We start from the raw sequence: 23,587 nt of genomic DNA on the forward strand, positions 1-23,587 counted from the left end.
CTCTGTTATGATGGTGCCAGTAATAGCAAAATGGCCGCAAAACCCTTGTGCGCACCAAAACCCCTGAAAAATCGCCCTTTGCCACGCACAAAAAGATGGCTGCCCAATCTGCCATGCATGTTGTCAGCGGTAGAACAGAGTTCTCACTACTGAAATGTGTCACTGGGCTCCACAAAGATTGAAAGTGGAGTGCAGAAGGAAAAAGTAGTGCTTTGCTAAATGAAACTCCAAGATTGCTTTAAATCTCTTTTTCTTTGTTGTTGAAACTTCAGAATGCCGGTACAGGACACCTTTTAAATATTCAAAATTCTTGCTTGGTGCTACAATTCACTTAGTTTAAGCAATCATTGTGAACTTACAATGTCTTGAAAAGCTGAGAGCATAACGAGATTTCCACAGCAAAAGTGGCCTGCCTGTGGATCTGTCAAAAATCTCTGTGCAGCAGAGGGCTGCTGTGATGACAGCTGTCAGGGCCCTGCCTGATTAAACTTTAACATGTATAAACTGAAAATCAAATGTTTGCAATCTAAGAGGCCTGTTACTGATAGTAACCCATATTGTAATGGTTTGATCCCATGGTTTAAAATCTTGAATGAGAATTCTAGCTGTATTTGATACAACAAGTTTGTTTTGTGCTAAGGAAAAGGCCACAGAATTTAACAATTAATTTGAACCTGGCTGAAGCTGCAGCACTTGAATAACAGGTTTTTCTCACAGAAGGAAGGTCTTTCCCCCCAGCAGGAAATCATGGAGAAGTGTTAATTACAGGGTAGGAAAGAACCTGGTCTACAGAGGCAAAAGGAACAATGACAAGCTGCAGCTCAGGAAATTCGAAGTGTGAAGACAGTTTTAAATGGCCTCTGCAAGGAACAAACATGGGGGATGGCTCCTGGGCTTCCAGGGAGAGATCAAGGGGTGGAGCCAAACAACCATTCGTTGCTTAACATGGATAAAGAACATATTTAAAAAAGACTGATAACTTACTGTTTAAAATTGTGAAAAATATAAAAATAACAGAGTTGTTAATTTAATTTTTGGCTGAAGAGGCACCAGAACTATGTGACATGTTCTGGACAGCAATGGCAAGAAATGTGATTTTACGCAAAATGTATTTCCGCTAGAATTATGAAACTTTATACACTTATTCCCATGTTAAACGCGCACACTTGTAGACAATTGCTTAAAAATTGGAAATTGTGCTCCTAGTGATAAAGGCAAAATTCTGTGAAAAGCGGAGACGAGATCCCACAGCTACGGGGTTTTGAGGAATAGCTGCTATGTAAAATATGTAATCTGTATATGCGATTTTTATAGAGGTTGCACATGTGGAAATATGTATTTTGCCAAAAGTAGATTTTGTGTTCCAGGGGCTAGGGGTGGATTCTCAGCCTCATAAAATGGCACCATAAAGATGACGCACTGTTTCTCTCCTCCTATCAAGGCAGAGAGTAGACTCTGACCCAATCACCTTTCAAAGGGACAAGCTTAGGCTAAACTGGCCCATACACCCCCTTATGATGTCATTTCATAGCATAAATAGAGACAGCTCACCACTCATAGGGACAGACAGATTCACTCACTATCCTGATGATGGCGGAGCACCCTGCTGCTGAACACTACACCTTCCTTGCTAGACTCCAGAAACTTGGCAAATCAAAAAGGCCTACTGCATAGCTGAATCATTCTCAGCTAGGCCTCAAATTCCAGAACAGAACCCCACAAGCCTAAGGAGAAGCATCATAATACAGCCGGGCTGTGCTGTTACTGCTTGCCTGCTGAAAATAAATATCCTCAGAACCAAGAAGGGCAGATCCAGTCCAGTCCTGTGCCGTGCTGTGACCCGAGCGCCTTGCTGACCCTGTCCAGTCCTGTGCCGTGCTGTGACCAGAATGTCTTGCTGACCCTGACCAGAACTGACGGTCCCATTTAAAAAATTATCCAGTGAGTATAAATAGGAAGAATTGTGTCACTAGCATATGCACCTTGCATAGTCTTATCCCTATCTTAGACCCATCCTATCTTGTATTCAAAACCTGTATTGTTAGGATTATCTTTGCATTGTCTGAAACCTCTCTCCAAACCATCCTATCTTTCCTCCAGAACTAGTACTGTTAAAACTATCTTTGCGCTGATCCTTTTCTCTTCTGAAGACGGCGAGTATCCTTAGCAGGCGGTCACCCTGATCAAGTGACTGTGTTCCTGTGTGGTATTCGTTTTGTTCATAGTCATCCTCTAGTGTAAGAAACACATTTGTCAATTTTGAAAGCTCATTCCTGTTTTCCATTCTTGTGCCTATCGCGAAAATCGACCTCTACTAAAACGTCTGTAACTCCCTCATTTTTTGTGATAGAAACAGAATTTCAATTCTTGATTGTAGCTAACATTCATATCTATCCATAGCACCTAAATAAGATTCTGCCGTTATCGAATATTGCGCAGTGAAAAGTTTGCCGCAAACTTTCATTTTGGGAACTTTTTACATATGTAAAACAGCTTTTAATTGCTTCCGACTTCAATTTTAAGATTTCAAATGTTTTCTTGGTATTAAATCATTGCTTGTGTTTGTGTGCAACTATCTAAAGTGGATCCCATAAAAATGTATAACAATTTCAGCAATTTTGACCATATTTGGTGTTTTTGCCCAGTCCATCCTAGAGATAACTTTAAAAGCCATTCTGACAGCTTGCCAGTCAATTTAGTTTTCTCTTGTGTTTGAAAGGGGGAAGTGGGATTGATATTCTGTTTGAATTCTGCCATTCCTGAATACCTGCTCTCTCCTCCTATCTCTTTACATTGCCTATTGGGGGTTGAGGGGTGTGCATGGGGAACCTCTACCCACAGTGCTATCTGATCTGAACCCACACAAAAGTATTTCTGCGCTGAATTGTTTTGCTCACTACTTACTCATTGTGTATTAAAACGATTATTCAGTGTTAACTTACCCCATTGGTGATTGTTGTGTACCTCTTAAGACATATTGTGATTAAATTTTAAATACATAAATAAATATTTATTTGTCAAACCAGCCTCTTCCTGGTTCAGTGTGACCAGGGGGAGAGGGGGGTGGGGTTCCAGGAGAAGGACATGATGTGAGTGGTATATCGTTCAGAATAAAGAACTTTTAGACAAAAATAAATAAGGATTTCGGTTGTGCACTACATGCTAGGCGTTGACTTGGGCGTGTGCCGGATTGAAATCACTTACAGGATGAGGACAGCATGTGGACTATGGTTAATAGTGTAGGAAGGAGGCATGCCGTCCTTATTGCCCACAGGAGTCATTTTATAAGTAATCAGCGACTGGTACAGTTTAGAGAGTCTATCGTTGCGACTGGTTGAGGCAGTGTTCATTTGACTCTTGTTTGTAAAAAAAGAGCAGCCTAATGGTGTCAATACCAATCTCTCAAATTCATTTAGATTAGTGACATCAAGGTTTCCAGTAACACTATCACTCCATCTTTCAAAAGATATAGCCCTTAGTGCAGCATAACAAGCAGTACAGAGGGGTAAGGGATGTATATACCAACCCATCCCTCTTTCTCCATGCTGGGGTAAATGCGAGCACACCCAACAGATAGATTGGTTAAATATTGCATGTGTCATATTCATAATTAATAACAGAGTATTGTTATCATAACCTTTTCTGTGTTTAACATCTCGTGACGGAAGAGTGTAGGAAAGCACATGTGCAGGTGTCATGGTGGTGGGAGCAGCAACAGTGGGCAATAGAGTATTAATTGGATACATATTTTCCAATACTAGATCATTGGAATCAGGGTAAATAAGATGCAGATGAATACAATGATCAGTAAGATTTTCTTGGAGCAGGCTCATTGTCATTAGTTTTATGATGTTTTCATCAGCGCAAGGGGCAGCAAGAGCAAACACCGGCATAGTCAAAAGGGATTTTCGAAAAGTTTCTCAGCGTCCGTAAAGAAAAGCCTTGCTGTTAAGCTTTTGTTCAGTAATTCAGCAAAGTGGCAACACACATATTAGTCAGTAGAAGTTCAGGATGCAAGCAAGTTCACTTTAGCCTGCTTAAGGACAGCAGCAAGCTGGTGGTTACCTCAAAAGCTCCAAAATGCAGGAGCAAGTATCAACATCAGATTTCCATAGTGTTGGTACCTTTGCCCCTGCTTGTTTACGCTAGGTTGCAAAGCCCTTCACTTTTTCAAAGATAGCACCGGGAAATCGCGTGTCAGCGCTCTCATCCAATACAGCTCATACGCTCCCTTTCCCTAGGCCTTCATTTTCAGCCCCATCCATGGGCCAGAAACAAAGGCTGTTGTGTTCACTTTCGAATTCGTGGACGCAAATTGTAGCTCATAGCACCGGGTACAGCATGATCGATGAAAAGTGCGCTGTCGTTGTTTTCAGCAGATGCAGAAACAGTACCAAGTGATGATGCAGAAACTGGTAGTGATGTAGCAGTAAGCAAACAGGTTTGAGGTATCTCTGATGTTTCAGATTTTACAATCTCCCCAGGCCCCTCCTTGGGCTCAGGAAGTAGTTTCGGCTGGGTTTCGGTGATGTCTTTGTGATCAATTAAAGCTGGTTCACTCTTGAAATCAGAACCTCCGGTCTCTTTTTCATGCGGCAAAGGATGCAGAATTCTTTTTGTGTGCGTTGCACGTATCCAATGTTTGCGATTGTTCACTCGAACAGCAGTCTGCGTGGCCAGAAGCACCTGGAAAGGCCCCTTCCACCGCGGAGCAAACAAATATTTTCTCTCAAAGTTTTTAACCAGTATCCAGTCCCCTGTTTGCAAACGATGACCTGGGCCTGTGTATCTGACAGGAAAAGCCTCCTGCACCTGCCGATGAATCAAAGGCAAGTTTTGAGTCAACTGTTTACAATATTCAGTAAGCAATGGATACTCTATGTCCCTAAACTTTCTCGGACGTGGCACATTCCATACATTGGCGGGTCTCCCCATTACAATCTCGTATGGGGAGAGACCAGTTCTTGATTGTGCAGTTGTGTGCATTGACAACAAAGCTTATGGTAAAGCATCGGGCCATTTCAAGTTACTCTGTGCGCATATTTTAGCCAGTTTATTTTTCAAAATACTGTTTTGGCGTTCCACAAGACCGGTACTCATCGGGTGTCTGGTTGAATGGAATCGTTTATCAATCTGGAGACCTGCACAAATTTGTAATATTATAGCAGCTATAAAAAGGGGCCCATTATCGGACCATATAACACGTGGCAGCCCAAACCTTGGGTAATATTCCTTAAACATAGATTTTGCTGTGGACATAGCTGAACAGTCTTTAAGGGGATAGGCCTCAACCCATTTATTGAATGCACACACCACTACAAGTACGTATTTATAGTTCTGGCATTGTTCCATTTCTAGAAAATCAAAGCAAATTACTTCGAACGGCATTGAGGGAAGACCAATGCTCCCTATTGGTGTTGCCGTTCCCTTACCAATGTTGTGTTGTAAACAAGTCATGCAATTTTTAACCAATCGTTCAGCAGTTTTTGTAATGTTGTCATTGTACCATACAGAATCAAGGTGCTGACAAATTTTCTTTGCACAAATATGTGTTGGACCATGGGCCATAGTAACCATTGCCATTACATATACATTTGGCAACATCCATCTATGGTTTTCTTTGTCTACCCCCATGGGCCATAGTAACCATTGCCATTACATATACATTTGGCAACATCCATCTATGGTTTTCTTTGTCTACCCAACAACCCCCGGAATCTAATTCTGCTGGACCCTTGAGCCAATGTTTTATCTCATCAGGAGTAGCCTCTACTTTTATATCTTTTACATTCCCAATTCCATCCTCTATCAAGCAGGACACTCTCTATGGATTCGGCATACATTTGTGTGTGCAAATCAGTGGCAGTTTGTTTCGCAACTCTGTCTTCAAATGCGTTTCCTTTTCCTACGTCACATGTTACTTTCTTATGGGCGTTACATTGCATTACCGCTAATCGTTTAGGAAGCATAAGTGCTAACAACAATTTCACTATCAAAGTGCCATGTTGAATTTTGGTTCCATGGGACATCAGAAAACCTCTTTATGCCCATAATTGTCCAAAGTTGTGGACCACCCCAAAGGCGTAGTGACTGTCAGTGTATATGTTTATACTAAAGTTTTCCAAAATTTCACGTGCTCTGGTCAAGGCTATTATTTCTGCGGCTTGGCTAAATTATGTGGGATTCGTTTACTCTCTACAATAGTTGTCAGTGTGGTAATGGCGTAAGCAGCAGTCAAGGTGCCATTTGGTAGTTTAAAACAGGAGACATCACAAAATAATTCTCCATCTGGGTCTTTCAGGGGTGTATCGGTTAAATCAATTCTTCCTTTTTTGTCTCTTGCTCAGTTATAATTAAGCAATCATGTGATTTTTTTTCTCACTTTTCCCTTCACTTGGGAGAGGCAATAATTCAGCCGGATTCAAAGAGCTACATCTCTTAATATGGATATGCGGTGCAAATAGGATCAGTTCGTATCTTGTTAATCGGGCAGAAGTGAGATGTTGCATCTGTGTTCTATTTAATAGAACGTCTACTGAATGAGGTACTATCACGATTAAAGAGTGACCTAAAGCCTTACCCTCGGTTTGTCTCACTGACGTGGCAGCAGCAGCAACAGCTCGCAAGCAGCGTTGCAAAGCACATGCACCAGTATCCAATGTGGAAGAAAAATAATCGCATGGTCTATTTTTGCCCCAGTGTTCCTGAGTCAAAACAGCCAAAGCACATCCATTGCTTTCATGTACAAACAACATAAAACACTTTTCATAATTTGGCGTGCCAAAAACCGGAGTTAAACATAATGTAGCTCTGAGCAGGTCAAAAGCTTCTTGACATTCCATGTTACATGGCAAAGGTAACGTAACATCCTTCCTTGTCAATGCCACTATGGGTTTCATAACCATCACAAAATTCGGAATCCATGGTCTACAATATGAAGCCATGCCTATTAAAACTCTGACTTCCTTCTGCATATTTGGACTAGGCATACCAGAGATGCTATCTATACGTTCTGCTGTCAATCTCCTTCCCTCCTTCGATAGGAGGTAGGCCAAATAGGCCACCTCCTGTCGACAATACTGGAATTTCTTCAAGGACGCTTTGTGTCCATTCTCTGCTAAATGCTTCAATAGCAATAACGTACCCTCCTTGCAAATTTCCTCAGAATCTGCTGCTATAAGTAGATCATCAATATACTGCAATAAAATACAGCCTTGTGGTAATTCAAGCATACCCAGTTGTTCTTTCAATGTCCTACTGTAAATACTTGGACTTTCAGTGTAACCTGTGGGAATTCATGTGAATGTGAATGAGCGGCCGCCTAACGTGAACGAAATAAGTATCTACTGTCTACATGTACGGGAATGCTAAAAAATGCATTCTTCAAGTCAATTACACTAAAATGTGATGCAGAGGCTGGAATCATAGTCAAAATTGTGGTGACATTGGGGACTTGCGGGAATTGCAGAGCAACAATTTTGTTGATCGCATGTAAATCTATTATAAAATGGTACGGATTTCATTACCCCCTTTCTTATAAACTGGAAGAATCGGGCTATTACATACACTTCCTGCTATTTCTTCAATTACATTTCTAGTAATCAAATCTGATACAATGCTTTTCAGCGCTTGCTCACCTTCAATTGAGATTCTGTATTGCGGAATACATGGTAATGTAATTCCTTCTTTCAGAACAACTTTAATCGGTTCTATTTTCAAAACACCTACATCATTGTCATTCACTGCCCATATATTAGTCGGTACTTCATGAATTGCGATACAGGAGTGTTGCGGCAAAATGTTCAAGTATACTCCATTGGGTGAACAATAAATTACTGCATTACATTTTTTCAACAGATTTTATCCCAACAAATTCTCTCCGCAATTTGTTGTCAGAAGAAATGGACAAGACTCAGTGAATGGACCCAATGTGATTGCCACTGGCTGTGAGACTGGATTAATTACTGGTGTACCTGAAAACCCTACTGAAACATTGCTATGCCCTGACAGTGGTATATCTGGAACCCGCTGATGGTCAATTGAACATTTCTGTGCACCTGTGTCCACTAGAAAAGAATGCTCCCTATTCCCAACCTTAATTTCTAAGTAGGGCCCTTTCTGATTAATGGGAATAGGCACAAGTTCCAAACACTGGTTCGGGCTGTCCTAAGGGAACAGTACATCATCAGATGTAAAGTCTCCAGAATAATATGCATTAGAGGGATTATCAAAGACATTTGCACTATTCATGGTATTCTGTTGCTGGTTCTGATTATCCTGTGATTGTGACTGAAACTGACTTCTGTTCTGACCCCCTATACCTGGACGACCTCTAAATAGTCTTCTTGAAATAGTTCAATTCAATCTTTGTAATTGCGGGCACTGTGCTCGCCAATGGCCTTCTTGCATGCAATAAGCACACTGATTTATACCCATCGGACCCCCTTGTATGTTAGATGAAAGTGTAAATTAGACCCTCAATGGTGTGTTTCCACCACCTCTATTTCCTCTGGCTACCTGCTGTAGCAATACTCTAGTTTCCAAGTCTCCCTTCTTCCTTACTTCCTTATATTTTTCTGAATTCACTCGGTTTTTGTAATATTGGGCCATGTGTAATACTTCAGATTGTGACTTAGCTTGCCATGCACTTTCAGATGTCATTATTAATGTCTGAATTTCCGGTAGCAATCGTCGCACAAATTTATCAACAAACAATCTCTTCCCAGGTTCAGTACTTAGATCTTGACCACTGAAATCTGCAAATACCTCTTCAAATCGGTTAAAATTTTTTATCCCAAATGATTCTCTTCTCTGGCACTAAAGTCTTCAATTTCGATACTATCCGTGAGGGCAAAGTTAAAATCACCTGCAGAGGTTCCTCTCCCGCCTTTCTCACTATTAATTCTAATCAAATTCTCCCATGTGTCGCCTAGCATTGGTGCATCCTTTATACTTCTAATTTGTTTCCATATATCAGCAGAAAGAATTACAGGGAACAATAAATCAATATCACTCAATGTAAGAACAGATGAATTCAAAACGGATTCAATTTCCTTATAGAAACCAGCAGGATTGTTCCTCATATCATGGACTGTCTGTTGTATAGTATTGTCCTCTTGTCTAGAAAAGGGGACATGTACAAACTGTGCAATATAATGGGCTTCAATTGTACGTGCTGGGGTCTGCCCTACGGCAGGAATTTCAACTTTCGGAAGAAAATGTGGGAGGCACCTCTCTCGTGGGTAACTGCAAAATAGGGGACTCTAGATCTGAGCGTCTATTAAGCAACAAAGCTAAATCAAGTGATAAAGCAGCAGTTCCTGTGTAAGGCAAAAATTCTCTTTTATAAATCGTCATCAAATCAGCAGGACAACAAACCTTCGTCTTCATGCACTCATCTTAAATATTCCACCATAACCTGTAACACTTTTCTCTGCATTTCTGGTGAATACTGACTAAACGTATCATGCACTTCAATCGGAGAAATGACAACATCTCCACCTAAGCGCATCTTGCTTACAAATTCCCATGTCTTCACTAACAGGCGGAAGAAATAGTTTCTGGACATATGACATATGCGGTTCACGCTTACTCATATCTTTATGCAATCTGTCAAGTTCTCGCTTAAACACAAAGATTTGCTCTACATGTTCTCGTTTCTTTGCCGCACTCTCGTGAATGGGAAACGACAATCCAATCACACAGCTTGATCGGTTGAGTCATTCCATATTTTAACAAGATAGACACCCATATATTCTAACAATACCTGTTGTTCACCAATACCTCTATGATCAGATATGGAACTTTGCACAGCCACTTCATTGCCATCATTAATATATGTCTCAGCCCACTGTTTCAGTTCTTCTTTTCGCTCTTTACTAATCGTACTACGAGTCTGTCTAGTACTTCCTCTTTCTGGCCCCACTGATGCAGAACTGCTCGCTAAAGCGTGTAACTCATGCTCTGTAGGAGGCAGAGGAAATGATGTCATTGGTGCAGATGGGACAGTTACTGCAGGTGCAGATGCAAGCGTGGGAATAGCGGCAGGAGGAGATACATAGGGAGGCAGTGCAACTGGGTTAGTGCTCAGATGTTCATTTCTTCACTCATTCAGTATCTTATTTATCAATTCATCTGATGTATGCAAATCCTGTGAAGGGTATATTTTCTGTATATCTAATTGGAAGGCCCTATCCATGCTTCGATTTGGCTTCTGTCTGCTTCTGTTGATCATGCACTAGTGCTTTCTCTGAAGTGGACACATGCCTATGTGCGTGTTTCTCTCTACTTTTCAAGCATTGATTCACTTCCTTCCTCCAGTCCCTAACAGCGTCAAACGCTGCGGGCCTGGCCTTCTTTCGCAGCAATACTGTTTCTTAATGTTTTATACACGCTAACTCAAAGCTCCCTTTATGTGGCCACTGAAGGTCTGATACACGTCTGGTCGGCCTATGCCAAACCAAATTCAATACAATGGCCCCAATACCATACTTTACATACATTTTGTACGCCAGTGACCCCTCTGGTGCCACGGCCTAGTCAGTTTCCAAAGACTGTCTACCGCAGTGAAAAAATCTCACTAGACAGGTAGAGAATTTCCCATGCATGTTTAACTCTTACCTCTCTTACCTGGGCGTTTGTACTTGCAAGTGCAACACTCAACCAATATCAGGACATTTAAGAATCGGATCAGGGCACGACTCACCTGATCAATCAATTTGTCACTCAGGACGCAATTCGCCCGTATACAAGCGCAACCAAGAATATTCACGACCAATGTGTCTGGCACAATTTTCCTCGATTCCAGGACCCTCGCCTTGATGCTCTCTGGGCACTGCTCATCGATCAGAGATCGGCTGTGTACAGATCTGCAGAGGAGTCTCTAATCACATCTGCTGGGGCACCCCGAACACCTTCCGATCCCGGTCCGACAGCTTCGTCCTCGACTCGTCCTTACCTTCAACGTACGCGATGGAGCATCACACGGAGGGTCCCTATTCGGGTGCCATTTTTGTAAGACCATATATGGAATAAAGGCACAATAACCATATACTAATGACACGCCAGTCGTAAGGTTCGCTTTCCAAACAAGTCTGGTTTTATTTCAGAGTATCTCAGTCAGCTGACCGGGTCTCTACAACTCACGACGTGTGCTCACAAACACTGTGAGAGGAGAGAGAGCGAGGCGTCGATAAAGCAGTAATATATACATACATAACACATCATCATTGATCAGCATTATTCGGTCCATCCATATACATGACATACAAGCTAGCATTCAGTAATTGACAGTTAGGCATGTAACTACATTCAGTCAAAACATTCGGTATTTCTAGCTGAGGTTTTCAGAGACAGCTTCCTGTTTTGTGGAACACGGGGCACTGGCACGGGGAAGGACATCATGTTCTAGCAGGGAGACATTCCAGCATTGTTATCTGGTTGCTGCGCTCATGGGCTAAGGGTTAGACAGTTCTGAAGCAGAGGAAATACCATCATTCATGAAGGAGCACCGTTAGTCGCATATAATTCTTATTTAACTGCTCTTCACAATAGCGTTTGCAAGACAGGCTGAAACCTGGGTTGCTGATTAGCCGCTGCATGTGTACAGCTTTTATATTTCGCAGACTAAGAAAAGCAATGTGTTTTTGAAGGGTTTCACATTCCTGCCTACGTTAATATTCAAAGTTCAGGCTGTGGCCTCGCACCATGTGTGACCTGAAGCACAGAATATATTTGCAAAAGCGTTCAGAAAAAGAAAATGGCGGACAATTACAAAATGGACTCCCAATGGTCACATTCAGGTTATCATGGCTTCCAATGTTTGTCACATGATGCGATTTGCTTATGGCCAACATACAAAACATACCAGTCGTGCTGTGCGATTGCAATACAGTTTCACACTTGGTGACCATGGAATGAAATTAACCCACCTCATCCGGTGGGGATGCCCTTGGCTGCAGAGACCCGCCAGCTGTGACGATATCGTCATCGTCTTCAGTCATCGCCGTGTCCGTCGAGTCCACTGGGGGGGAGGCACCGGCACTGGTGTGGAGGCTGAAACAGGGGCACCGGATGGTTCTTAGCCTGATGTTGATCGGGGCCACATCCTTTTCTGGATTTCTGACACCAGAGTGTGTAGGGTCGATAGTATGTCTAGGGATACATCCTTCGGCTGTGCTGGTGTGATCGGAACACTAGGCCCCATGCCAATATTGTTGTTGTTGCTGCCGTCGTCTTCCTCCTCCACATCCTTGTGGACCGTGTGCAGGACTCCAGGTCCTTGTGGTGTGTGGACAAAACTTCCATGGCCTGGGGCTATACTGGGACTTTTTGCCCCCACACCCTTTTTGCACCCTGAGGGGTCAGAGTCGTGCTCAGCGACGGCGTGCTCTTCTCCGGTGTGCCAGCCAGCCAGCTTTGCCACAGTCACAATGAAGGCTTCCCACCTCAGAGGCAGGGAGACCTGGGGCACAGTAATTGTTAACTTCACAGGGTCAGCCCCTTTCGCCTTCGAGAGAGCAGCTGCCACCAGCTCAATCATGGACGAAAACGTCTCCTGAGCCACCTGGGCCTCCTTGGGCATGTGGCCACCTTCTCCTCAGTCCTAGACTTCTCAGGTTTCTCCAGCAGCTTAGCTGGGTTGAGTGATTTCCTCTCCGAGGAGGAGCTCGATCGCTGGCTGGAGATGGCGGTGGATGGTGATGTATATCACGCACTGTCCATCACGGGACCCGCTTGTGCTTCAATCCCGATCGAACCGGACTTGCAGTGCTTGGCCTCACTTTGGGCCCTCACGGATGGGACGCCCTCAAAAGACTTTGACGCCCGATCCTCAAGCCGGCCGGTCCTGAGTGAGGCATGACCCTGCTGCTGGCAAGGGGCAGCCACACTGCTTCTACTGTGTCGATCCTTCAACGTTATCTTGGAGAAGCCCATACAGATCTCGCACTCTCCCTCCTTGTTATCCGGGTGAAGACAGAAGACGCACTGGAGGTGTTTGTCCTCTACAAACACGTTCCGTAGCCCGCATCTGGTGCAGGGCCTGAAAAGGGATCTTCCATCCTTCTTCTCCTCAGTCATGGCCGGAGGTGTGGAGTAGGCCCGATGACCTTCTGGAAACTTCAAAGAAATTTCAACAATCCTCGCCCTTAGGGGGTGCTGAAATTCACTGACAAACAGATCCCCGCTGTCAGCAGATAGAAGAGCACACAGGCTCTTATTTGACAAAAATAGGAACTTTTTCCATCGAAAAACGAAAAATTGTAGCAGTAGCTCAGGGAGCAAAACTCAAGGACTCCCAACACTAAAAAGTGCAGTAACGTGCGGTACAAATCTGAAGATGGCTGCCAAAGGGGGGCTTAGGGAGAGGACAGTCATTGGCTGGGGGCAGTATGACCCAGAGGATAGTGATTGGTTTAGAGGAGAAATACAGTTTGTAAGTGTTTTTTCTTTTACTGAGGATTCCCGGCCTGACGACAGGGAATATTCATGAACATGTGAATCCATGCCAAGACCCCATGCTGGAGAAGTTGGTTTCCACATGTGAAGTGCACCTTTTGAATGTATTACAAATTTGGAGCTGTTCAATGAATCTGCACAAAACATTTCAGAAATATACACCTGACTGAATTGTTATGGTAAGTTTAGTGCAGATTCTTAATGGGGAGAGCAGAGGATTTGTGAGCTGTCCCAACATGTATTAAATCTACATTCAAAGTTTCTTTCATGCCAAGTGCCTGAACAGCTTGATGGATTTGCGTCAAACTTTCATAAAGAGCGGCTGCCTTGTCAAAAAAGCATTAAAATCTAGTTTAAAAAAAAAAGAAATTGCCCACAAGTAGGCAGACATTATTTAGCTGTATTTCACACTTACTTCGGTGTCAAGCAGATTGCTTATTAGGAAACATCGAAACTGATTGGTTGGAAGTACATAATGCTACCCCTGCTGTCCATAGATCTTTGCAGAGTTCTGTGAATCTTGCGCTGCAACATTTTTTGAAAGGGGCATATTGTAGCCCATTGGTGATCCACACTTCCAAACCTAGGAAAGGTGAGGAAGGACCACAGACAGCAATATGCCCCCCAAACATCAGAACACACATGTTTTTTCGCTGGGACGCCAAACCCCAGTTCTCGAACTTCCTTGTGTATAAAAAAACTTTAAAAATAGGCATATACATCCCCTCCCTGCCCAGTGCTATTTAAAATGAGGGAGAAGGGCGGGATCTGGCATGGACAAAGGCCATGCACCAGGCAAAATGGCCACCAGCTCTCCACAGACCCGTAATAGAGGTAAAGTGTCCAGTGAGCCTGTTTGCGGGCAAGGAACAGTGGCCACTTGATTAGAATGGTAGGGTGCAGAAAATTACATATGGCCATGCCCCGAATAATGTGGAAACTGACATGGCAGCTTGCCATGGGGAATTGCCAATGGCCCGTGATGGAACTGAGGTGGCCATGGAGATAGTGAAAACAAGTGGCCACTTTGGGTGCATTAGTGGGGAATGGAACATGTTATGAACAGTTTGAGCAACATTGGCTAATGAATATTCCATAATGGCCAGAGAACATCTTGACAAATTATACTGTCTAAAGAAAATTAAACAAATGTAATGTTGTAGTACAGTTGCATAAATAAAACATTCTTACTATAAATAGGATAAGCTTCCACCCAATGCCGATTGAACTGTAAAGTTCACCTGAAAAACAAAACATGTATGATTAAATACTGCGGTTGTAAATTGAACCTGTGTGATCAAACACATACCTGATGCATGCACAAAAATGTATCATGATCACTCTGTTACAAGACATGGGCATTACACTATATACAGAATCAAAATAAGTGCAGGCTACAGTACCAGTTGCCGTTTGTGTACCTCATATCTACTATTTACACAACCTGCCATCTGTAACATCCAACAGTGAACATCAACTGTTTTATAAGACTTAAGCAATACAACCCGAGCGGTGGGCACAGGGGGCTTTACCGGGCCAGGTAATGCACCCTTGCAAGGGGTACATTGCTATTAGTATCGCGGGACATTGTACCGAGATACCAATAGTGTTTTTGTGTTTTAATTGAGAGACGGCTAACACGTCGTTTCCTAACTTTAAAAAAACTGCAAAACAAGATGGCTGCCATGGATCCTGGAGAAGGGAACTACATGTAGTCCCTTCTCCGTTTCCATGGCGGCCATTGCAGCGTCGGGGATGCGCCAGGAACACTAGTGTTCCTGGTGCCAGCAAGGTACAAGGGAGCGCCAGGTAAGTGGGGCAAGGGTGGGGGGGAGCTAAATATGTGGAAAAGGCTGCTGGGGGAGTGAGGGGCAAGGGGGCATGTGGGCACAGGGGAGCACTTACCTTAAGTCCAGTGAGGGAAGATGGCGGCTTCCAGCTCTGAGGAGGCTCGGAGCATGGGGTTTTACTGTGTGGTAAAGCCCCCATTCTGAGCCCTGTGATTGGCTGGGAGGCCACCACGCCACCACCACTGGGGTACTTGTATGCAATAATATGATCTCAACTAATAATGCTATTATTACAAAGATATAGAGGCATTATCAGTAGAAGCCTTTTTGTTGGTGTTAAGCATTTAAGGGGCATACCTGTTTGAGACATATCCCAGTGGCTTACAGTGCTACTGTTTATGGTTATTTAAGATGAGATGGATTACCCCACTGAAGTCAGTGGAGGACATAATGGCAAGTGTACAGTATGTATCTGGGGTAGTTTATTACATTTAGTTAGAGATCCGAAGAAATATACTGGTTGAAGCAATACCTATCCCTGCACAAGCCATTGCCATCTGACCAGGAGAATTCAAGAACCCTATTTGAACAACTTGCAGCACAAGAAGCTCCTTGAGGTTCAGCTACTGCTTACTGCTGTGATGTGCTGAATCCTGGTAAATTTGACTGGAAGAAAGAAATTAATGTGATTACTTGAATGAAGAAATTAAGTGATAAAACACCTTTCAGTGGTGGAGGCAGATTTTGTTAACAGGTGGGCAGATAGTTCTTCCGAAGAGGCACCAAGATTCTAAATGATTCATGAGTGAGCCCTCACGGGGAGGTGGTGAATATTTTCAGTGAATGATCCAAGTGTTTCCTCAAATTAGCATGAGCGACTGAGCGTAGCGAGGGAACCCTAAATAATGAAGGGGTTCTCAGTGAGGGGTTCTGTTACATTTGTAAATAACCTATGTGTATATAGTGTAAGGGTACAGAAGTAAGACTGACACAGAGGGTTGGTATAAACTTTTATTCAAGTAAGAAAATGAAAAGAAAACCATAACTTGCCATATGTCTAAGAGGTGTTTCCCTGCTTGAACCAAAACACTAATGTCACAGTCATGATGTAAAAAATAAAAGTCCACAGTCCTATGTCAGAATCCTATCTCTGTCACACTTTATGCTGAACTAAATCAAAAGGATATCTTCTTGAATGTTCTCAAAGTTCATTGGTTGGGGAATGTCTCCAGACCTCAGCCTTCCTCAGGCTTCTGGTACAATTCATCAACTGATGGGGGAAACGGCCTTTCTCAGGCTTCTCTTCTGTCTCTGGGGGTCCCTGACCCTGGGTGATCAACCTGGTTACTGTTACTTCCAGCTGCTGTGACGAAGAAGAGTGGTTGGGATGCTTCTCCAAACTGTGATGGGTCTCCGACACTGATTGGCAGACCTGGTTCTCTTCTTTACCAGGCACTGCATTGATGAAGAGTGGTTTGGATGCTCCTCCAACTGTGATGGGTCCCTGACCCTGGTTGGTAGACCTGGTTCCTTTCTTTACCATCTACTTAGTCTTAAACACTGACTTGATTTACTTACCTGCAAAGTTCTGTGTTCATAGGTATTACTTTCACAGTCTTTCATTCTCATATGCAGACTTGATGTACTCTCCTGTCAAGTACTCCTCTTACAGCTCTTTTCACACACTCTTTGGATTTTTGACAGCCCTGGGTCACCTTCTCTCCAAGTACTGTCACAAAGATGATTAGAGTACCTTGATACATAGATATGTCCTTGACCCGTAAGGGCCCCAGACCCCATTATCCTTGTTATAGGGTCTTAATATTCTTGTCAATGTCCTGTAGGGGTTAACCTCTTTCCCCCATTACCAAGTCACTGTTATCTTTAGGGTTGGTTGTACCCTCTGGGGACCCCCAACCATAAGCTCAGCCACCCAAATACCTTTACGGCCATGGTTGCAGCCCTCTGGTCGGTTGCAGTCTTCCCCATGTCTCGCTCTTTCTCACCAGCGCTCTGGGGTTCTTTCTGGCATGCTGCAGCGGCTCTGGGGCTTCTGGCCCTTTTCAGAGTGTCTCTGTCTCTCTGCCAGACTGCATAGAAAGATACTGCATTCGCCGACAATAGTCGTCACTGGTGCCATGGGGGGCTTCCCCACCCATGAGATCCACCTGCTGAGTACCGCCAGAAGTGACATCCTGGTATTCATCACAATAGTTATTGTGGTGGCTGTTAGGGGAAGGTAGAATGTGAGGTACCTGGTGTAAAGATTCCAAGTTGGAAGGTGGAGCGTTGAGAGAGAGAGAGTATTTGGGTTTGAAGAAAGCGGTTGCACGAGTGAGACAGAGAGCAGGAGGAGGATATGATAGGTTATTTATAACGTGCTTAATACCCAGAGGTTTATAAGCGCGGACCCGGGGATTGAACCTGTATTGCTCCGTGTCCTCTTGCTTCCAAGGCAAGCATGTTGCCGCTGAGCTATCCTCCCGAGACGGATGGGAGGTCTGGGCTGCTGTTACTGTATAGATTCCAAGTTGGAAGATGGGGTGATGAGAGTGTTTTGGTTTTAAGAAAATGCTTGAATTGAGACAGAGAGCTGGAGGAGGAGGAGGAGGAGGAGGAGGAGGAGGATGGGACGTCTGGACTGATGTTAATATATAACATATTTCGAAGAATAAAGACGTGGAACCTACTTCTGGTGAGAAGCCTCTTCTGAATACTGGCGATGTGGATTTGTTCAGCAGCAGCCCAGCCTCTCTGTGTACATTGCCTTTGTAGTGGACTACCACCAGTGGTAGTCAGCCTGACCATGAGGTCGACCTGCCCTGACTTGCAAGCCCGGTGCCTGGTGAGTCACTCGATGTGCATTGTGTCCGCCCCACTAGGGGAAGGATCAGAGATTGCGTGCGCCAGTTGTGTGATATGTCGTGAGCTGTAATTCTGCGTCACGAGGCACCTCCAGTATTTCAAGCGGAGAGCGCACACATGCGTCCAGGAGGAGACATGAGCCGACATTCGACTGCTTGGCAACAGGGTCAATCGCTAGTGTGTGATGGCTGCGGAGGCCGGGAGGAACATTGGACGCGAGCATTGGTACCGTTCTTCCAGGAGATGCGTGGCAGCATTATGTTGCCTGGCAACAGGATCAACTTCAAGTGGTGGAGCACTGTAGGAATTGTGGTCACAAGATATCTGCACTGAGACTCTGAGCCAGCGGAGTGGAAGCAATACACTTGGTAATACAAACCCAGGGGAGCGGAGTGAAGTCGAGGATATATGTAAATACATATACTGGAGTGCACAAAACAGAGAACATTGGCATTTAATATTGCCTACACCTGTCAATGACAACATGGCAAATCTTCCAGGGCCACCTTTATTTTTACAAGTGCCTGGAGAGCTTGCCATAAAGTGGGACGACTGGAAAGAAGGCTTCCTGCGATATATCTATGGTGTTTATGGCACACCGTTTACAGCAGATAGGAAGGATTGTCTGTTGTGTTACTGTCTGGAGAATGAAGGGCAGAAGGTGCACAAAAGACTGCCCAATTTGTTGGAGGCAGAAAGTGTGGATCTGAACTCTTTTGAAGTCAGCTTGAAGAAACTTAACCACCATTATCAGTTGAAAGAGAATAAGATTTTGGCACGGTATCCTTTTGAGATGAGGGAGAAAAAGATGAACCAATCTATCGTAGAATGTGTTACTGCACTGCACTGCGCGGTTTAGCAAGTAAGTGTGGTTCAAGCATTGTAGGGAGGAACATTTGAGGATCAACTCATGATCAAAGGCAACAACCATAACATTCGTGAAGCGCTTTGGAGAGGGAGAGATTACATTGGAGAAGGAAATTGAGGCATCAAATATTGAGGAGCAAACCGAAGCATGTAAAAAGGAGTTGGGTGGAGATTGCACTCCTTGCAAGATAGTGTGAGCGCAAGGGAGAAGGCTGAGAAAGCCAAATGTGTCAAGGATAGTGGTGAGACGTTTGTCAAGCAAAAGTCAGATGGTGAAGGAAAGCAGACTGACAATAAGGTGAAGCAAGAAGGAAATATGGGTCTATCGAGAGGAGTTACCGTTGTTGGAGCACCGAGCATTTGGCCAGTGATAAAGAGTGTTTTGCTTATGTGATGGGTAGAGACTGTGGAAGAAAGGGGCACATCGCCAAGTGCTGCAAGCATTGGTCTAGTGGAGCAGAAGTACATGAATTGACAATGTCATTGGGAGGAACAATGTAATATGAGGGATGAAGAAGATGAAGCAAATGCACTTAACACTGTCAGTGTGCTCCCAAGATGAAATAAGACACATGCAGTAATCAATGTGGATGGTGCAGGAGTCAGGATGTTGATCGATAGAGGACACCCTTATGAGTGTGGGAACGTGGAAGGAAAAAATGAATTGTGTTTTGCAAAAGAGCAAGGTGGCTGCTCATTACGTATGGTGACGCTTCAATAGAGATTATTGGGGGACTTTGAAGCCACATTGGCATTCAAGAATAGGAAATCAAGAGGAAAGGTACAAGTAACAAAAAAAGGGGGAAGTCTATTGTTGTGGGATGCACGTGCTGATTTGGGGATAAAACTGGATCTCGAGAACCTGGATCAGGTTTCTGCTGCAGAGTGTGTCCGTGTGGAAAGAGAATGCAAGAGATGTTAAAAATTGGTATCCAGAAGTGTTCAAGTCAGGTATGGGATGTTTGTTAATAGGATCAGGGTGAGAAGAGATGTTCCACCTGTATGAGTAAAGAGTGGTGCCATTGGCAGTGAGAACGAAGATAAAAGAGGTGAGGCATTTGGAGAAGGAAGGCATAAAGGCCACAGACTGGGTGAACCTGGTGGTAGTGGTGGGAAAAAGCAGTGGCCTTGATGAGGTTGCGTGTGGATTTGAGGGCTCTAGATATAAACGTGATCCTGGACAGATTTCCTTTGCATAAAATTAGTGATCTGATTGCATAATGATTGGCTGCGGGAATGGTCTCGATATGAATTCTGTGTACCACCAGGTCAAGTTGCATGTGGAGTCTGTGGAGTTGACTAAGTTTATCACTGTTTTTGGGTTATATCGGTACAATCGTATGCCTTTTGGACTTATTTCAGCTTCAAATGTTTTTTTATGGATACAAGTGAGCGGAGTGAAGTGTGTCTTGTTGCAACCCAATGGGGTTGAAATTAACACAGTAGTCTTTGCATCTCGTACGTTGAGGGATGCTGAGAAGAAGTATTCAGGGAGGCAATGGCTTGTGTGTCCGGAATTGAGAAATGTAGGTTGTTTGTCTGGGGAAGACCATTTACGATTGTGATAGATCATAAACCGCTTGTTGCAATATTTAGCATGTAGGGTTTAGATGGTGTGTCGAGAAGGTATGTGATGATTACATGGATGCAAGGTTTGAATTTTGAGGTTTAACATATTGATAAGAGAAATGTGGTGGCGGATGCTTTTGCAAGAAACGTGAGGTGAGAAATGGGTATTGCAGTAGTTCAGAAATGGGTGCTGGGAAGAGGAAGGTGAGGTTCTGTGAACTCAGCAGTGATACAAGACGGAGTGTGGACACTGTAGTGCCGATGAGACTTATGGGAAGGTTGTTGAGTATGTATGTGGCGAATGACCGATGGGTGAGGTTAGCGAAGAGCTAAAGGATTTTCGCAGAGTGAGGAATGAATTGTGTATGGAAGGGGAACATTTGGTGAGGGGGCATAGAGTGGTGCCGGAAGACATGACAGAGAAAATAGTGGGAAATATGCATTATGGACATTTGGGGTTGGGGAAGACCAAATCCTTGCTTAAGCAGGATTATTGGAGCATGGTTTGGATGAGGATGTTGAAGGAGTGATGGGAGTGTTAGCCAAACTGAACTGTGTCATGTTACCAACATACTGGCAACTACTGAAGTATCTCTGGGCTCAATCCTTAGCACAGTTATGTTGGATGGTCCCATTATCCCACATCGTGAGATCATAGATTCTCTTAAATCCTTGGATCCCAGGAAGTCCATGAACAAACGGTCCCGCTCCTCACCAGGCAGAGACTTACGTATAAGAAAGTCCTCAATGCCAGAACTAACCGTGGACCGAAGAAATATTTTCATCGTGAATGTTAATAAACTGTATAATCCGGAGCCGAGACCAGCTTTGCATAATAAAGTCTTGACTTGGCTACGATCCAAATTTGGGGAAAGTTGTGTTAGAAATATGGACCTTATATTCCTGCGTATGGTCCAAATTAAGGAGTGGGCCTTGAATAGTGGCTCAGACTATCATTATTGGTTGTGGCCGTGGTAATCTTCCATCCTTTTTGAATAGTTGTAATAACCTGGGCAAATTGTCATCATTCTTGAACTTACAAATTGTAATTTGATTATTTGTTATAGTTGTCTTCTGTTTTGTATGTACTCTTTTTTTATATATAATTGTTTGTTCTATTGTAGGGCTCTGAGGCCCATGGGCGAGTCGGATCTTTATGAAAATGAAAAACAAAAAAGGTTGGTTACTAGGACTCCTCCGATGAAAGTGCCACCAGTGCCTGAGTTTGTGTGGTAGCTGTGGATGTTTTAGGGCCTTTGACACTGACGGCAGCTCAGAGTAGTTACATGGTTATGTTATGTTACTTGGCATTTATATAGCGCCTTATGTATCATTGGTATGACCTCAAAGCGCTGGTAGGTTGAACACCCTCGGGAACCGCAGTTCAAGTCAGTAGAGAGAGAGAGGGTGTCGTAAGGTGTGTGGGCACACCGGATATGTGTGCAGCTGGTGTGCTTGTTACATGATAGCGGCTTCTTAGTGGTAGGTGTGGTGCTGAGGAAATTAGTTGGATGTGTTCAGTCTGGAGGGTGGACACACAGACTGAGTTCTGGCTGCGTTAGGCATGGGGAGACACCTAAACTAGCCAGTATGTGCTCAGCTAGCTGTGTTTTATTAGGATGATGAGGTGTTTGTGGGGTCATGTTAGTATGAGAACAGCTAGGCCTAATGTGTCATAGTATAGCTGTGTTCTAGTTGAATGATGGTTTATAGGGGAGAGTAAGCGTAGTACTGTGATATGGTGGTTAAAAGTAAAGCGCTTGCGACCAAGCACGAGAGCATGGCAGGGGGCGTACATAGCAGCATACGCATATAAAGCGACAGGATGGCTAGAGTAAAAATGTGATACAGATAACATGGGGATACAGGTACATAGCATATGCAATGCATAAATATGAGCTACAGAGATATATCCACTCCATCCACTCTGTCCTTACCATCCACTCTATCCTTTCCATCCATTCCATCCATTCCACCCGTTACATCCACTCCATCCGTTAAATCCACTCCATCCGTTAAATCCACTCCATCCCTTCCATCCACTCCATCCGTTACATCCACTCCAACCGTTACAGCCACTCCAACCATTACATCCACTCCATCTTCCCCATCCACTCTAACCTTCATCCATTCTATCTTTTCCATCCACGCTATCCACTCCAATCCATTCCATCCACTTCATCCCCTCCATCCACATTAATCTGTTCCATCCACATTCATCCGTTCCATTTATCCATTCCATCCTTTCCATCTTTCTATCCCCTCATCCGTTTCATCCACTTCTCCATTCCATCCACTTCGTCCGTTCCACCCCATTTCATCTGTTCCATTCGCTTCATCTATTCCATCCACTCCATCCGTTCAATACAGTTCATCCATTCAGTCCATTCTATCCGTTCCATCTACTCCATCCTTACCATCTACTCCATCCGTTTAATTCACTTCATCCATTCTGTCCATTCTATCCGTTCCATCTATTCCATCCTTTTCATCCGTTCCATCCACTTCAACCGTTCCATCTGTTCATCTATTCCATCCACTATATCGATTCCATTCACTTCATCCATTCTATCCTCTCATCTGTTCCATCCCTCATCCGTTCCCTCCCACTCCGTCCATTGGATCCACTCCCTCTGTTCCATCCACTCCATCTGTTCCATCCATTTAGTTGGTTCCCTCCATTTCGTCGGTTCCATCCACTTCATCCTTTCCAGCCACTTCATCTATTCCATCCAGTCCATCCGTACAATTAATTTAATCCATTCCGTCCATTCTATCCACTCTATCCTTTCCATCCACTTTGTCCACTTCATCCGTTCCATTCTCTTCATCTATTCCATCTACTTCATCTGTTCCATTCACTTCATTGGTTCTATCCCCTCATCTGCTCCATCCCTCTTCTGCACCATCCACTCCATCCGTTCCATCCACTTCATCCACCCCTTCCATTTCATCCACCCCTTCCATTTTTTCCTCTCCTTACGTTTCATCCACTCCATCCAATCCATCCGCTTCATCCACTCCATCCGCTTCATCCG

The 23,587-nt window shown here is 43.9% G+C and overlaps 1 protein-coding gene across 3 annotated transcripts in view; it reads right to left on the reverse strand.

Moving 5' to 3' along the window:
* The window catches only part of TMEM106C (transmembrane protein 106C), a 783,213-nt gene that overhangs the window by 27,088 nt on the left and 732,538 nt on the right, over window positions 1-23,587 (reverse strand). For all 3 annotated transcript variants that reach the window (XM_069653181.1, XM_069653180.1, XM_069653182.1), the window contains exon 6: window positions 14,650-14,699. In XM_069653181.1, coding sequence (XP_069509282.1) covers window positions 14,650-14,699 — 50 coding nt within the window. The remainder of the gene's footprint in view (window positions 1-14,649; window positions 14,700-23,587) is intronic.

Source organism: Ambystoma mexicanum, chromosome 3q (assembly GCF_040938575.1).
Source record: "Ambystoma mexicanum isolate Mex_15411 chromosome 3q, UKY_AmexF1_1, whole genome shotgun sequence".
Taxonomy (NCBI): domain Eukaryota; kingdom Metazoa; phylum Chordata; class Amphibia; order Caudata; family Ambystomatidae; genus Ambystoma; species Ambystoma mexicanum.